The sequence below is a fragment of the Podarcis cretensis genome (genome assembly GCF_951804945.1).
Source record: "Podarcis cretensis genome assembly, chromosome: 10".
Lineage (NCBI taxonomy): Eukaryota > Metazoa > Chordata > Lepidosauria > Squamata > Lacertidae > Podarcis > Podarcis cretensis.
Window position 1 is genome coordinate 44,072,438 of NC_137179.1, and position 17,994 is coordinate 44,090,431.

Below are 17,994 nucleotides of genomic sequence, written 5' to 3' on the forward strand. Positions count from 1 at the left end.
CCATAAATGGTGAGATGAAGGATAGCATTTTGGGCTATTTGCCGTGCAGGGACTAAAAATGTGTGAGGCATGGTGACAAGCTGGGGTGCTTTGCAAATAAATGAAGCAATTTTCTTGGGACACTTTTTGAGGTTTGTGTTTTGAGCCTTGCTGACACATCCCCATCACATGTAGAACAAAATATGTGATTCTGAGACTCTGCACTTGTATACCCTACGATAATTCAGCTTCACTTTTTTTTGGTAGGATACTAAACAGAATATTCATAGTAGGTAAGGAGACAATGAGTTTAGATGAGCAGTTAGTTCATCATTACCTTTGCCTTGTAAGGGATCCAACACACTGCCGCTGCCGAAAATGGTAAGCAGTCTTTGGCAATACTACTACTGGTATTACAGAAAGGTGTCAACCGGTCAATTTGCAGATCTGTTAAAATACACTTAATTCATCATCGGATCTCATACGGTTTATACTTTCCAGGTTTAAATCAATGCTCTAATTTTTAAATTCTCATATTTATTGAAAAAGTCTGCTTTCTAATTGCTATATAACAATCTAAAACCAATGGTCATGCAGGAGAATAATCGAATAGCAAATGTCATGTAGCCCACAAGGCTTTTGCACTTCAGAGTTTATATATTATTTATACAGGCTTGCTTATAGCTAAGCATCTGCAAGCAGAAAAACTCATCTGTTGATAGAAGGGATCCTGATTCAGTGCAGGATCCCACCAGTGGAAGGAAATGGAGTCTGTTTTTGCTGAATCCCCTATAACCCAGCAGGCCTCTGTGTTCCCTCTCATGCTGTTCTCAAGCCCCCCTCCCCCCCACCCCCCATAATGGTAGAATAATTTTTGCCACTGGAATTTACATGACTTTTGTTCCTGTATTAAGAAAGCTGTTGGATTCTATATCTCACAAGTCAGACCTTTGCTATAAAAGCTAGCTATATTGATTTTCACAGAGAAGTTTGGGTTTCTGCCAATGTCGTCATAAATGGCCAGGGTAAATTGCATAGGGACATTGAACATGTCAGTTAAAATATATCTGCTTGTAACCAAAAATAAGTTTTTGTCTAGCATTTAAGTGTTTCTTGGAAATATCATTCCAGTTTTTGTTGGGAGTTCTTCTGGGAGGCAAGGCTATGAGGCACGATTCCAGTAGTCTCTTGTTCAGATTTCACCGGAGCCATAATCTTCATGGATGGCCTTTGCGTAAGCCCTGCATCTGCATTCAGGGTTACAATACAACCTTGCAAGGTTGTTCTAGGGTTCATGGCGATCCTATGTAGGCGTATAAATAAATCCCAAGTAGTTATTTCTGCTACCATTACTATTGTTGAGGAGCGCTATCATTTGTAGCCTGAAACAAGAGGCTAATTTGTGAGTATCTGCGAACAATGGGCAAGCAGCTGCACCAACTCCACCTGTGCCTTATTGCTGAATGATGCAAACAAACATGGATGACTCATGCTCAAGGTTCATTGCTTTCAGAACAGGCACAGATGGGAATAGATGGGTAAGCAGCATCACACTGGATGAATGACCCAAATGAAAGACAATGTGTCATCCATCCTAAATCATCGCCCTTATTTTCCTCCTTGATAAAAAACATCTTATTGAGTCGATTGAAGTGGCACACATTTCAAAACGAAAAGGTGATGGAAGGTGATGGTTGCAATGTCGCGCGACACGCATCCCAGTTAAATTAACAAAGTGACTTTGCTTTGACCCAGTACTCAGCTATACAGCTGCAAATAGAACATTTTAAGTGTGTTGTGCAGTGCAGTGTACAAACGTGACACTGGATGGTGACAGTGAGCTATGGCAATTTCAATGTATTTTTCAAAACTTTTTTTTAAAGCATTTTCACAGCGTTTTATATATGTGTGTAGATTCCATCCCAGTATGAGCACAACAGAAGCCGCTCGAGTGCACATGTGGCCACATTCTTACTACTTTCTCAGCATGTGGCCGTTTTAGTTTTTAGTCCATCTATGTTGACTTCCTAGGGACGCAGGTGGCACTGTGGATTAAACCACAGAGCCTAGGACTTGCCGATCAGTAGGTCGGTGATCCGAATTCCCGCGACCGGGTGAGCTCCTGTTGCTTGGTCCCTGCTCCTGCCAACCTAGCAGTTCGAAAGCACGTCAAAGTGCAAGCAGATAAATAGGTACCACTCTGGCGGGAAGGTAAATGGCGTTTCCGTGCACAGCTCTGGTTCGCCAGAAGCGGCTTAGTCATGCTGGCCAAATGACCCGGAAGCTGTACGCTGGCTCCCTCGGCCAATAAAGCGAGATGAGCACCGCAACCCCAGAGTTGGTCACGACTGGACCTAATGGTCAGGGGTCTCTTTACCTTTACCTTTATGTTGACTTCCAGGAGCAGTTTGAAATTGAGCTGCCATCTCCTCCCCCCAGCTGGCTATGCTTACTTGAAAAGCCACTCACGCCTCTTTCCCCTAGTGTGTGTGTTTAAATAGCTGAAAAGCATTCTCAGAGGCTGCAATTAAGTGTGCAAGAGGGATGGGCTTGCTTAACCCTTACACCTTTCTTTTCTGCTCTTTTGTGTTCATTAGCACGTACCCAAAGCTGCTTTCACACCCATGGGGAAGAGAAATGGAATTGCCATCACTTTTCCACCCACAGGAGAAAAACATATTGGGTTAGGTTTTTTGTTGTTGGGGGGGGGGGGGGGGGAGATGCAGTTTTTCTTGCTGTATTTCCACTCCTGATAGTAGCCTCCAAGGCTGCTTTTCCAAAAGGGGGTGGGAGGGAACCAGGGAAAAGACACATGTAACATGTCCTTAAGAGTACATAATAACCTTATTATTCATGTTGAGTTTTGCTTATGTTGCAGAAAAGTAGTACAGGTTGACTCAAAATTACAGCTGTATAAAAGGTTCATGAGAATGAGCCCCAAGACACAATGCAATATAAGCAAGGATAAATCTCATTTTGTTGGCGTGATTATAATTTGTATGATCTTTCCTGTAATTGTGATTGCTTATTTATTGAAATCATACGTATACCAGGTTTCATTCAGAGGATACCAAAGCAGTTCACAGTACAATAAAAAACAACAATAAACAGAAAAATAATAAATTAGGAAGTTCCAATAAAATATTAGCGCATTTGTGATGCCAGAATGAAGGGCTTACAAACATAATGTGTATATTTGCTTCTAATAAGAAACTGTGTCTTCCTCCCTCCCTTCCTATCCCATATATGCATGCCAAGAATGTAGCTTGGTTTGGATAAGATTGCAAGGTTATCGACCGTTCTGTTACCAAAATTAGGAACATCTCATCCCTATGGCCTTCCTTTCTTCCTTCTGTTCTCAGGATGTCACTTGGTAGACTGTGGAACAGGAAGTACAGTCACTTTGATGGTGATGGTGATGGTGATAGTGATATACTGGGCTCCTTTGAATTTCTTTTGCAAGGGCAACAGATATAGACCTCGCTTGTTCTGTACTCTTAAAGGAGTATCATATGATGCTAAATTCATGGCTTAGGCCAAAGAATCCTGGGAACTGTAGCTCATTAAGGGTGCGGAGAGTTGTTAGGAGGTCCCTGTGGCTTGGTGTGGGGAATAGGGGATCCCTAAAAACAGTCTGTTGATGATTTACATTTTCTCTTGCTTCTTTTGGTGTTTTTCTGCTTTGCTGTCAGGAGTGAACAGGATTGTGGCAACATTGGCATTATGCCAGAAGAATCTAGCGGAACCATGGGATCAGCCTGCAATTTATGGAAGTTTACATATTTTGCCCCTTTGCCCCTAATAGCCCAGTTTCACCAGGGTGAACTAAAATACACATTGGATTCCATTTTAGTTCAGCAAAGTATGTGGAATGTTGATTACACTGATGTCCTTTCAATCTTACAAAGTGTTGCATTGTTCCTTCCATATACACTTTTATAGTCTGTTGTTCTGCCAAGATCACAGCAGTATATTTTCAAGAAAGCAGCTAACTATACAGAAAAGACTTTCCTAATAAGCAGTGAGGCTCTCATTTCCTGCAACTTAATTGTGACTTGATCTTTATGAGCTTCCTGCATTGACCAGTTCAGTATTTTGCAGCACTTGAATGCAACGGTCCCAGTTCAGCAGGGACTAAGAGACACTTTGAATTTTAAAACACCCTGAGATGAAAATTAGAAATAAAGAAATGCTCTGGAGTTTTATTTTTATTTTAAGCATTTATGAAGTGTGGCCTGGACTTATGGTTGTGATTACTTGATTGTGTTAAAATTAGGAGTGCTCTAAGCAGATTTTGGGGAGGGTTTTTAATGTAATTACTAATAATGCTCTGTGGATTTTATAGTGATTATCTATTACTCTGTGCCCTTTGTGATAACAGCTTAAGCAAGCTAATTTTAGGTCTGCATTCTGCAATAATTAAAATGAAATGTCAAAAATGTATTTAAAGAAACAGAGATAAATGCATCCTTTAAGATGTTGTACAGAAATAGTAATATTACTATTTCTCTTCTTGTGCAATCTAATTATATACGAAGTTTATAGTCTGTCATTGTTATAGTTCTTTATCTGCCAAGTCTTTGAAATTAAAAACAAGTCATAGTTGTCTCTGACTTCCAGGTTGAGGTTTAGTGCAGGTACAGGTGACAGGTGAGCTTTGAAGGGTTTACATCAATCTGTTCTGTGAAGCTGGTCCTGGGAAACATTTTACAGCCTAGGACTTTGTCTATATAAGGGTGGAATAGGTAAAAAGGAAAAGGAAATGACTCCTGGATGGTTAAGTCCAGTCAAAGGTGACTATGGGGTTATGGCGCTCATCTCGCTTTCAGGCCGAGGGAGCCGGCATTTATCCACAGACAGCTTTCCAGGTCATGTAGCCAGCATGACTAAACTGGCGCAACAGAACATCATGACATAAACCAGAGTGCACGGAAATGCTGTTTACCTTCCTGCCACAGCGGTACCTATTTATCTACTTGCACTGGCATGCTTTCAAACTGCTAGGTTGGCAGGAGCTGGGACAGAGCAACAGGAGCTCACCCCACTGTGTGGATTCGAACCACTGACTTTCTGATTGGCAAACCCAAGAGGCTCAGTGATTTAGACCACAGCGCCACCCGCGTCCCTCTGAAAGGTGGAATAACCTACAATAAATAACCAGGTCAATATTCTTCAGACAGCTGTCTCTTCCAAGGTGCTTCCTTTTTTATATTACCCGGAGGGGTAACAATGCAGATGGGTTCACTGCAGAATTAACTTTCTGCTGTCCCAACATAGTCTATCCTATGAACTTGTTCCACTATCATAAGGACTTTGGGTCAACCAACCCAACTTCCTCTTGCTCTTCGTTCCCTGTACACCACGAAATCTGTGATGGGTTTTCTCCCAAACCTCTGGAGCAGATGCACGGGGGAAGGGAAGGGAAGGGAAGGGAAGGGAAGGGAAGGGACGTTCCTTTGCACAGTGGAAATCCTTGTTCTGGCACTATTTCACTGGATATTGCCCTACACATCTTTATTTAATTAGGGATTAAGGACATTTTCATGCCCTGAAGTGATGTAGGAGGCCAAATGAGCACTGCCACCCACTGTCACTGCAGATGTGCAGTGTGTGAAGAAATACACAGCTTCAGTGAAAAAGAAGGATAGGACTTTTTTTATGTATGCCACTACAGCAGCAAGGATTCTTCTAGCAAAGTATTGGAAGACACAAGAACTCCCCACACTGGAAGAATGGCAGACGAAAGTGATTGACTTTATGGGACTGGCAGAAATGACCAGCAGAATCCGTGACCAAGAGAAGGAGACGGTGGAGGAAGACTGGAAGAAGTTCAAAGCTTATCTTAAGAACTGTCATAATATTGATGAGTGCTAAAATGTCAAGGGGAAGGAAGATGCAGAATTGCAGCTGAAAATGTTTGAGGATTTAAGGTGAAATTGAGAAAGATAATAAACTTAAATTTAATTGGCTAAAAGGGTTGCTGAAAAACTGTAAAATAAGGATGCAAAAAGGGTGAGGTATGGGGAAGTCCGAGAAAGGAGGCTTATGAAAATGAGGTTAAGAATTTATATTTGTGTGTTTGTCTGTATTGATTGATGTTTTTATGTTGTTGTTGTTGTTTTGTTTTAAAATTGGAAAACTAATAAAAATTATTATAAAAAACAAACAAACAAATGAGCACTGCCACCCACTGTCACTGCAGATGTGCAGTGTGTGAAGAAATACACAGCTTCAGTGAAAAAGTAGTAAGAAATGAAAGGCTTAGCATCGTGGTAAAAGTACCTGAAGTCTGCTGAGAATCTCACCAACATGCATCATTCAAATTCAGGACATCTCTACATTTACTAGAGTTCTCCAGAGTGTTATATGCATATTATAAAGAAACATGAGCCTTCAGGATACTTTAGAAATAATATTTGATTGCTGACATCCTGTGTATTGACATAAGCATCTGCTTGGCAGCTGTGGCAGCTATATGCTGGACTAGATAGGCCTTTGGTCTAATTGCCATCTGTAATTAAGCCCTTCAGGCAGTTCATAGCATCCTGAAGTTCATAAAATCAATGCTGGCTAAGGTATGTGGTAGAAGCTGAGCACATGATATTCAACGGTAGTATTACAACATGTTTCTTAGCTGCTATCTCTGTTGCAGGAATGCTAGATGTGTACTTAATAAGGAAATGTTTTAGTTCACTAAAAAGGTTTTAATATTTTTTTTCTGAGAAGATAAAGCCAAAACAGCAACTTTCCTTACTGATGCTTCATTAGACCATTCTGGAAACCTTATAAGGACTCTATACTGCATACACAAGAGCCAAAATGAACATAATCCAGAGGATTTACATAAACAATGTTACATTTTATTCAGGAACCTTCATTTTGCTTATCAGTTATGACTAATAGTTGTCACATCCTCTGTCCCAGAAGTTATTTCTTCTAATCCCATATATGGAGGGTGTGTGTGGGGACACTGTGCAAACTAGACATAATATGGACAAGCCCTGGCATTGGCAATAATTTTCAGTTACTTCCTAGAGAGTTTATGAATGGAGTTGGTACTTCTGGCTTAATTTAAGCCTTGACTATAGTTACTCAATAAAAGCTACTTCCAAAAAGTCTATTTGTCCAGATCATTACCCACAATGCTTGTTTTGTAGTTCCAGCTGGGGAGACCAGCAGGTGAATTCTTGATATCACTCTTATTGGAAGCAACCTGATGGGGAGTCTTTGCACTCAGGCGTGCTATAAGTTAAGCTATATATGATACTTCTCATTATGTTGGTGGGGTTTTTTTACTCTCTGATTCTCATAAGTGTCTAATTTATTTTTCTTTGCAGTTCATTGCGTTTGCCTCTTTATTCTTCATCCTTCTTTCAATCACAACCTTTTGCCTGGAAACCCACGAAGCATTCAACACCATCAAAAACAAAACAGAGCCAACCATCAATGGTTCCGAGGTGATTCTGCAGTATGAAATAGAGACGGACCCTGCTCTGACGTATGTTGAAGGAGTATGCGTGGTGTGGTTTACATTTGAATTTTTAGTCCGCGTTGTTTTTTCACCCAACAAACTTGAATTCATCAAAAACCTCTTGAATATCATTGACTTTGTGGCGATTTTGCCCTTCTATCTTGAGGTGGGCCTCAGTGGGCTGTCCTCCAAAGCTGCTAAGGATGTGCTTGGTTTCCTCAGGGTAGTGAGGTTTGTGAGAATCCTGCGAATCTTCAAGCTCACCCGACATTTTGTGGGCCTCAGGGTGCTGGGTCACACGCTCCGAGCAAGCACCAACGAGTTTTTGCTGCTGATAATATTTTTGGCATTAGGAGTATTGATATTTGCCACCATGATCTACTATGCTGAGCGAATAGGAGCCAGACCCAACGACCCTTCTGCTAGCGAACACACAGAGTTCAAAAACATCCCCATTGGCTTCTGGTGGGCTGTGGTCACCATGACCACTCTTGGGTATGGAGACATGTATCCAAAGACATGGTCAGGGATGCTAGTGGGTGCTCTGTGTGCTTTAGCTGGGGTGCTGACCATAGCCATGCCTGTGCCTGTTATTGTCAACAACTTTGGAATGTACTATTCTCTGGCCATGGCGAAACAGAAGCTTCCGAGAAAGAGAAAGAAGCACATCCCACCTGCTCCCCAGGCAAGCTCCCCTACATTTTGCAAGACAGACTTGAACACAGCCTGCAATAGCACACAGGGGGAAGTCTTTCTGGGCAGAGACAACCGGCTGATGGAACACAATAAATCAGGTAGGACACCGTCCGAAACGCATGTCTGGTATGTTTGGCAGTACAAGGCGTCAGAAAGCATCGAATCTTTCTGCAGCTAGAGGAGGTAGTTGACACACCTCTCCCTTCACTCACTGTTTGTATATGTCAGTCTTGTAGATGGCAAAATAGTTACAGCATAAGAATGATGTTCCCAGATCTGTGCATTGCTGATCTGTAGTGTTCGCTAGGTGTTTCGTGAACAGTGCTTTTTTGTGACAGTACTCAATGGTACCGAGTACAATCACCTCTTTTTTTGCTGCCCATAGCAGCCATTTTGTGCTGGCACCCACAGCACTTTTATCAAGACAGAAGTACCAACACCTCATTTTTATTTATTTATTAATTTTTTTCCAAAAAAAGCACTGATTGTGAATGCTGAGCTTCCTTTAATTTTCCTTCTTTCTTCATAATTCTTTTGTTTTACTGGCGGCATCTACTGTTTCTTTTGCCTGTTGCACTGTACAATGTTTTGTTTTGTTTCCTGCATGCCTGTTCCTGTACAGCTGTGCCTCCATTTTGTTGAACTTCATGGCGTTTTGCGTGGTGTTTGTCTCTTCTGTCTGCTTTGTCTCTTTTGTTTGCTTTGCCTGTGCCACACTGGTGGCATGAAATATTAGAAGTGGTATAAAGAAACATTCAGTTAAACATGGATGATTAATCTGGGCCTACATTCAGTGCAACAAGTAACACAGAAGGGGGTTCTCTAGATTTCAAGGAGAGCGTTTCTTTTTTCATAGATTGGAATGACACCCCCCCCCCCGATCTAAGGGAACAGCTCATGAAATTACATTTAAGCTTAGACTCAAATTTTCTTACTTAGAAGCAAGAGGTCCATTAAATTTCATTTGAAGCTTTCCCCCGTTAGGATACTTAGAACATCACATCTTGTAGACAGAGGTTACAACATGGACAAGATTTTAACTAACCGTGCAATTCTATAAATGCCTACTAAGAAGTAAGTACCACTGAGTTCAGTGGAGCTTATTCCCAGGTAAGTACGTATAGCATTGCAGCCATGGTGCTGTACTCTTAGAGACTTTTCATAATTATATTTAATATATAGAAGCATAAAATTTCTCCTGAATCAGACCAAAGGCCCTTTTATCCAGTGTCCTGTTCAGCCAGATGCAAATGGGAAGTCCACAGGCAGGGCATGAACACAGCAGACACTTTCTCCTTGTGATTCCCAGTACAGTCGTACCTTGGATCCCGAACGCCCTGGAACTTGGATGCTTTGGCTCCTGAATGCTGCAAACCCAGAAGTGATTGTTTCGGTTTATGAACATTCTTTTGGAACTCGAACGTCCGATGGGGCTTCCATGGCTTCTGATTGACTGCAGGAGCTTCCTGCAGCCAATCAGAAGCCACTATTTGGTTTTTGAAGGTTTTGGAAGTTGAACGGACTTCCGGAACGGATTCCATTCAACTTCCAAGGTACGACTGTAACTAGTGTTGAGATGTATACTGCCTCCAACCCTGGAGATAGTACAGTGGTGCCTCGCAAGACGAAAAGAATCTGTTCCGCAAGTCTCTTCGTCTAGCGGTTTTTTCGTCTTGCGAAGCAAGCCCATTGACGGCTTATCGGATTAGTGCTATTAGCGGTTTAGCGGCTTTTAGCGGCTTTTAGCGGCTTATCGGCTTATCGGATAAGCGGCTTAGAAAAAGGGGGGAAAAGGGAAAAAAACCCGCAGGAACTCGCAAGACATTTTCGTCTTGCGAAGCAAGCCCATAGGAAATTCGTTTTGCGAAGCACCTCCAAAACGGAAAACTCTTTCGTCTAGCGAGTTTTCCGTCTTGCGAGGCATTCGTCTTGCGGGGCACCACTGTATGTCACCATTATGGCTGGTTGCCATTAATAGCCGTACCTTCCAATCTGTTTTAATTCCTTGTAAAGCCATTACTACAGGTTGTGGTAGTGAATCCCAGAATTAAACTATGCACACTGTGAAGAAATGCCTTTTTTCTTTCCCGAATCTTTCAGCATTCAGCCTCATTAGATGGCCCCACATTCTAGTATTATGAAACAGAGAAAAATCCATCTTTTCCTACTTTCTCTGTAGGATGCATAATTGTATATAATCTCTGTGGTTTCCCCCTTTTCTATCTGCATTTATTTTCCAAACTAAGGATCCTCAAATATTGTAACCCTCCATAGAAGAGTTGCATCACCCTCCTTGATCATTTTGGTTGCCAGCGGTTTAAATGATCAATTACTGTAATGATTCACAATGCTTCTCCCCCCACCTAAACATAAATAAATCAAAGTAATAATGGAGATGCAGAGAGAGAGATAACTGCTACTTTCTGGATTTATGGTCCCAGTGATTTGTCTTTTAAGGATATCAATGAAAGTAGGTGCTCTTATGACTCCACAACTATTACAGCTAATTTCAAACTCCCTTGGAGATAATGAATCAAAAGTGTTTATCCTGGGGGTTTTCCTGGGGTTTGGGGTGGGGATACTAAATTTGAACATTTGGGGAAGTATGAAAGAATCTTGGAAGAGATCAGATACAGTGGTTGGAATATGCTGTGCTTGATTGGTACTTACCAAAACGACTCCCAAAGTGATAAGGGCCACCCTGTTTACAGGTCAAGATGAAGTCCACAGTGTTCAATTACATGGCAGTGGTAGGGAAAGGTTATAAAAAGAGAAATCTTGAGAAGGGAAAAAATATATATACAATAAGGTAATAAAATGTGTCTTTTCCCTTTCCAGTGCCTTTAACATCTGGCTCTCCAGATGTTGACAGACCAATTCCCAGCAGCCCCAGTTTGCATAACTAATAGCCACAGATGACAGAAGTGTCTGGAGGGCCACAGGTTTCCCATCCCCATTTTAAATTCTAGAATTATTATGGTTAGCATTTTAAAAGTAATAAAATAGATCACTGTTCTGAAATATTAAAAGCCCTGATAAAATGAGCCCATGATAAAAGAGCCTATTAATCAAAAACTGCAGATGTTTAAAGAGGGATTAGGCATTTTAATAACCATTAACTGCTCTACGGCAGGAGCTTTTACTTCCCTCTCCCCAAGCTTTATTAGGTATTGCCACAGTTAGCTTTTAAGACGGACACAGAGATGTGCCTAAGCACCATGAGTGTAACTAAAGGGAAAGTAAAACACACCATGTTTGGTTTGCTAATCCTTGCCTAGGCTGCAGCCAGCCAGACCACATGAAGGGATTAGGGGTGTTCAGATCACCCTCAAACCAACACACCCTCAAACCAATACACAACCCAAAGCACAATTACCCTTCCAAAGATTCAGTGTGGTGTAGTGGTTAGAGTGCTGGGCTAATATCTGGAAGAGGCCAGGGTTAAAATCCCCACTCAGCCATGAAGCTCTCTGGGTGACCTTGGGCCAGTCACTGCCTCTCTGCTTCACAGGGCTATTATGAGGGTAAAACAGAGGGGTGGGTGGGAAGCATGTATGCCATATCGAGCTCCCTGAAGGAAAAGTGGGATATAAATTTAGTAATCAATCAATCAATCAATCAATCAATCAATCACACCTCTCCCACTTTTTGCAGCTCAGTTCTCCTACCAAACAATGTACAAGCATGGTTTTATTAGGGGGAATTGTGCATAAAATTGCACACATAAAACAGCAAACCTAAATGCATTATATAAGGGGAATCTGCTTGCAAAAATTTGCACTGTATTTTGTGCATTTTAGTAGAAATGTGTGCTAAAATGCTGATGAATTTCCATGAGAGTTTTGTTTTTTAAAAATGCAAATAGCTGCAGAAATGTGGAGAACTTTAAAACGGGAGAAAGGAGAAACCAAGAGAACCCAAAATCGACAGACTGATCCATGCCTACCTCTGTGTGTGCACGCACTATTAGAGAAGCAAGAAGATTCCTTCCTAAACTTGGTGCCATGTGGAAGGGAGAGCCATTGTCTTTACCCTTAACCCAACATGGCACCCTGTGTGCTTCTTAGTGAAGGACCACTTAGTCTTGTGATACTCATATAATAATGTTCAGCAGACCTGCATGACTTGTGACCCAGCAAGCTGTGTACTATGGTTTGCAAAACAGTCACAGGAAGACAGAAGAAAAGAGGTTCATCAAGCTTTTAGCAGGCCATAGGACATGGTTTGTCACCTGCGTTCAAGTTGGGCTTGCCTGATGTGAAGTCACGACTCAAGCACGGTCTCTTACTCTTGAGTAAGCGCCCAATATATTAGTTAGCAGTAGACCTGAATAAGCTATTCTATGGTTATATGTGAATTTATTTTAGTAGTGGATATGAGTGTGCCATCTGTATTTCAAGATTTAGTACTTACTATTATTATTTGGCAGCAAAATCTGACTTGTTTTTAAGCACTGAAGACACTGAAGCAATGAGTATAATATTGAAGATGGCAACCATTTAAAAAGCCAAAAATCAACATCAAAATATTTTTTTCCTTAACCAAATAATACAGATGTGCAACTTTGTTCTATTTCTATATTAACGAATGACCATGAAGGGCCATCTCTTCCCATCCCCCAATTCAAGAACTAGTAGTTTTTTTAAAATAAATAAATAATTAATTAAATAAATATTAACTTAAGTAACAGGCTGTCAGGCAAGTTGTTTGTGATGTTTCGTTTCTTCTCTGGCTATATTATGTAAATGGGCATGGTGCTTTAACCAGTGTTATCAGGTGAAGACAGTACAGAAAGTGAGCAGCCACTGTCACCTGTGGAAAGGCTCCCACCAATCAGACGCTCTAGTACCAGAGACAAAAACAGAAGAGGGGGAACATGTTTCCTACTGACAGCAGGTGATTACGCGTGTGCTACTGATGGAGGGATCAGGAAAGGTATGGACTCTTTCATTAGACTATAAAAGTTCATCCAGCACTGTTCTTCTGAGTAAACAAACCTGGAATGAAGGAGATGCGAACAAATGCTATATAGGAAACATTGTATTCAGACTAATGCATTTCTTCTTCTTCTTCTTCTTCTACTTCTTCTTCAGTTGTCCTTTTCTTGCTTCCTCTTAAATAACGGTCTTGGCTCATCAATCCATCCAGAGATATGTCCGCGTTGTTTCTGATAGGTGTATCATTCATGGTTTCATTTGTCTGTCCTGTGCATAGATAAATGTCATTTAGGTCATGTTCATGAAATCACTTTCATAACAGTTCTTTAGAAATTGCTTTGGGATATCTTAAATTCCAGTTAAGGACTCACTAGTTTAATTTAGTAATATTTTAGAAGGTTGGTTCAGTTAAGAATGTATTTTACAGTGGTACCTTGGTACACAAATTGCTTGGTTCCTGAACAAATTGGCTCCCGAATGCCGCAAACCTGGAAGTAAGTGTTCCAGTTTGCAAACGTTTTTCGGAAGCCAAACTTCTGACGCAGCTTCCGCTTGAGTGCAGGAAACTCCTGCAGCCAATTGGAAGCTGTGCCTTAGTTTTTGAATGGTTTGGGGAGTCGAACAGACTCCTGGAATGGATTAAATTTGAGAACCAAGGTATCACTGTAGTTCTAAATGCCAGAGCCCTAATGTGCAATACACTTAGTATTTTGGAAAACATTGACATAGAAATGTGAGGCTTTGATGCCATAGGCTAATAGGCTAAAGGTGAACCCACTTACCCAGCACAATATTGCTGCAGGTAGGCCAGTGTTAAATAATTGTTTCCCATGGCAAACTATGGAAAGGTCAATGGCATATTTGTCTATTGAAACGCCATACATACATTATTGAGTTTCAGTCCAATCAGGCCTACCAGCTGTGTATACATGAGTTTTAAAAAATATAGCTTTATCAGTCATCTTTCTTGTATTTGTTTTGGGAAACACTGGTGGTGGTTGCAGCAATTGTGTGCTTAAATTGTGGATGTCTTTCCACATGGGGTTGGCTCCCCCGTTTGAGAACGACTAGCCTAAACAAGATGTGCTTCTATCTCTTTTCTGTCAAGCAGTGATTTCTGTGTATGGGGAAGCCCCATGAAGATAAATGGGACTTCACTCTCAGGTAAACTTGTTTAGATTAAGGCCAATACATAATTTTGGTTTTTCAGTGTGCTGTAAGAACTGTGGTTCTCTTTCCATGCACAACACTCTGTGACATTAAATAGTAATGCTGTTCTGTTGCTTAAATAAAGCACCCATATCTTGCTTTAAAAGTAGACACTTTCACAGTACAGTATCTGTGAAATGAAAATGTCTGGGGGTGCAGAATTCTACACTAGTGGTGAATGTTGTTCTATAATATGTAAATTCTGGTTATTTTAGGCTTAAAAGAAGTCATGCTTTGTTCCTATAATATCAGTTGGATTGCAAATAGTACGTACTGCACAGATCACTAAAAACCTACATATAAATAACACATTTTAATGAATTGCAAATCAGTTAAATATTGCAAACAAGACACACTTTAAATAGTATTAGACAGAGCGTCAGATGCTAAATCAAAGCGCTTCTGGAGATGGAGCTTTTTTAACAATACATAATTTATTCCTCTGCATTTATGATTGCAAAATAACTTCATAAAATTAGGTAAGAAATGATTGTGGTTTAAAATATTAAGAACAGGCATTGACACCAAATATATCTACATATCTATATACCTGTATATCTCAAATGCTTTCTTCATCTGTCTTGCTTATCAGCCTGAATTGTACTATAACATTTTCTATGTGCTATCATTGCAGTTCTACTGAAACCACTGGGCTTGTACTAAGTATACTCCCCCAGCTCATTGGCCTTAACAAAATTAAGTATGTATTTGGTCTGAATTCATTTAATGTCATTAGTAAGAATAGCACCATTTTATGTTTTTCTCTGTTGTTGTAAACAGTCTTAGCATCTTACTCTCTTAGAACCCAATGAGCAAGAACAATTACATTGCATTGCATTGTATTGCTTGTCTACTTTCTGGCTGAACTCAACTGATTTCTGTGCATTTTCTCGTGAAAGGCTACGAAAAATCCCGAAGTTTAAACAACATAGCTGGCATGGCAGGCAATGCCCTGAGACTGTCTCCAGTAACATCACCCTACAGCTCACCTTGTCCTCTGAGACGCTCTCGGTCTCCCATCCCATCTATTTTGTAAACCAGATGGCATCAGCTGGCTACATAGCTTTAACTGAAGTGCTGTTTATCACCTAATGGAAATAAGTGTAGCATTAGCTGTGGTTTCCACTAATACAAGTATAAATCTTGTGCGATATAACTGTCAGCAGCAAGCAATGCCACTTGGGTAGCTGAAGACCCCAATTTTGCTTATAAGATCCTCTAAAGTAGATTCCCCCCTCACCTTGTACCTGATTTTGTCCTATCTTACCACAGCAATAAAAGGACAGTTAGTGGACTTCACTGGCCAGAACAAATAAATAAGCATATTTTCAGGGAGATACAGTAAAACTAATGTGCTTCCAATTGATAACCATTCCATTGGACCAATTCTTGCGACTCTAACCCATCTCGAAGATGTCTGGAATCTTGTCTTGATTGCATAGAATGTGACTTCAGTCTGATCATTTGCATGGACCATACTGTCTCCATCACTTGAAATCCGTCTTGCAGACTAACCAAGACCACAGATGGCTCTGGATTGTGTGGGTTTGTTGTTTTATTCATTGTACCATCTTGCTGAAATCAGGAAAAAAACAACCACGACCAACAGGTCCGCATGTGGGATTGGGCTGTTTTTATTGTGTTGCTTTTTAGTTCTTTTTATTTATTTATAACTCCCCCCCCCCAATAATGTCTATTTCTTGATTGATTAATTTTGGTACTGGACTGATGTATCAGAGTTCTGAATGTTTTCGGTTGTTTGCACACAGATAACTGCAAAGAGGTTGTCATTACTGGTTACACGCAAGCAGAAGCCAGATCTCTTTCTTAATGGCTTGGGGAAGGCACAAAACATGAAAGAAAGGTAAACACCATCCAGGCTTGCAATTTTAAGATAGCAAGTTCTGCTTGGCCCTATAGTGATTTCTCTTCTGCAGGGTTCTTCAACATTTTCAGAGGCTGAGTGCCATGTAAAAGCAAGAAGTATACTGGAGTTTTAATTTTTTTTTGCTGTAGGTATTAGGAGGGCAATAGTTTTCAAAAGGGTTTTTTGACCAGCCTTAAACCTCTAACTCCCAAGCTTTCACAATTTTCTTTCTGTCATATATTTTTTTAAAGATGCTTTGTCTTATATGTTGTTTCTGTTTGTCTGTCTGGCTGACTGTTTGACTGTATTTTTCATCTGTCTCCATAAAGCACAGTTGCCTTTTTCAAAAATGCTCCCTTCATATAAGATTAGCTGCTAAATGCATTTCCTCCCCCCCCCCCACTTTTTGATATATGTATCTATGCATATCTCAAGTGTAAGCTGATATCCTTTTAGTGAGCACTTCTTTGACATTTCCCCCGAGTGTGGGATTTAGCAACGGTTCTGCCATTTCAATAGGGTTCCTGCTTCAATCCCACACCCTTAGCAATCTGCATTCATTCTTGTGTTGAGACTTTATCCCCTACATCAGCTTTTTCTTTACAATAAAACAAGACAGCCTTGTTTATGCAGCATCATGAATGCAGTCGCAACTACGACGTTTTGGGCTGGTGAGGAAAACACCCAGCAACGTAAAAGCCTTAGAAATACAGTATAAGGGGGGTGGGGAGAAAGAAAATCAAACAGTGTCATAAGAAATCCTTGAGATTGTTGAAAATCCCTGATTTTTGTATGTTTATTTTTGTTAGGAAAAGAAGTCTATTTGATCATGTAACATATTATTCTGTATATAGCCTAGCATGAACTGCATGTGAAAATTTCTTGTACAAGAATGTATTTATCAGTACTTACCTTTCTGATACATAGAGATGTACATTGATTTAGTTTTGGTAAAGAGCGCTGGCAGATATAGATTAATGTAATGTATATACTTAATATGCAAACAGCTTCTAGCAAAGGAATTAATATCTGGTGCTGCTGTTATTGGCTACAGTGTTATACAGAATTTATCATGGATTTTTGACTGCTGAAAAAGGGACAATGGAATTTAGCCATACCAAGGACTGTACTGGAAAGAGACTGCTCCTCCTGAATGGGTCCTGATAATCACCTGCCGCCTTGAAGAGATCCTTCCAATTTCCTATGGAAGTGGAGCTTGTTATGGGGATTAAGGACCAATTCCAACTGCTGCCGCTGCTGCCAGCAGACACAATTATTAGTCACTATTGATGAATCAGCTGTACATAGGTTGTGTGTGCATGGAATATCAGCTTTAGTCATCTATGCCAAGAGATGCTGAATTCAAAGACATCATCTCTGAGACTCCACGGGGGGGAAAAAAGGCCGACACACCTCTTTGTGTATTCTTCCTGGTCCCTACAGTAGGTTATGCTGTGGATCATACAGAGGCACACATGTTTAACAATAGTGATGTAAACGCTGTCTGTCATAGGTTTCCTTATAACAACTGTATTTTTGCAAAGTTTGTAACTCATGAACGTTACTGGCATGGGATTTTGCTACGTCTTTATGCTCTCGGTTCACCATATCTATATTTTTATGAATACTAGTGAACATGCCAAAGTTTTGGTTTAGTTTTGAAATGGATAAGAAATATGTGACTGCAGACATAAACAGTAAAAATAGATAAAGAGAGAAAGAGAGAGAGAGAGAGAGAGAGAGAGAGAGAGAGACCACAGTCTTTGTCTAGAGTTCTATAGAAGCGTGTGTGTTTTTTTAGTTCATTGTTACCTCAGACTTTAGGTATTGAGAGA

The 17,994-nt window shown here is 40.5% G+C and overlaps 1 protein-coding gene across 8 annotated transcripts in view; it reads left to right on the forward strand.

Annotated features, from left to right (window-relative positions):
• The window catches only part of KCNC2 (potassium voltage-gated channel subfamily C member 2), a 92,942-nt gene extending 75,391 nt beyond the window's left edge, over positions 1–17,551 (forward strand). For 2 of the 8 annotated variants that reach the window (XM_079993806.1, XM_079993807.1), the window contains exons 3-5: positions 7,317–8,244; positions 12,914–13,081; positions 15,192–17,325. In XM_079993806.1, the coding sequence (XP_079849932.1) occupies positions 7,317–8,244; positions 12,914–13,081; positions 15,192–15,328 (1,233 nt within the window). In that variant the 3' untranslated portion in view covers positions 15,329–17,325. Of the gene's footprint in view, positions 1–7,316; positions 8,245–12,913; positions 13,082–15,191 lie in introns of all 8 variants that reach the window. The other 6 variants (XM_079993809.1, XM_079993812.1, XM_079993808.1 and 3 more) reach the window with 6 other exon arrangements.
• The last annotated feature ends 443 nt before the right edge of the window (positions 17,552–17,994 follow it).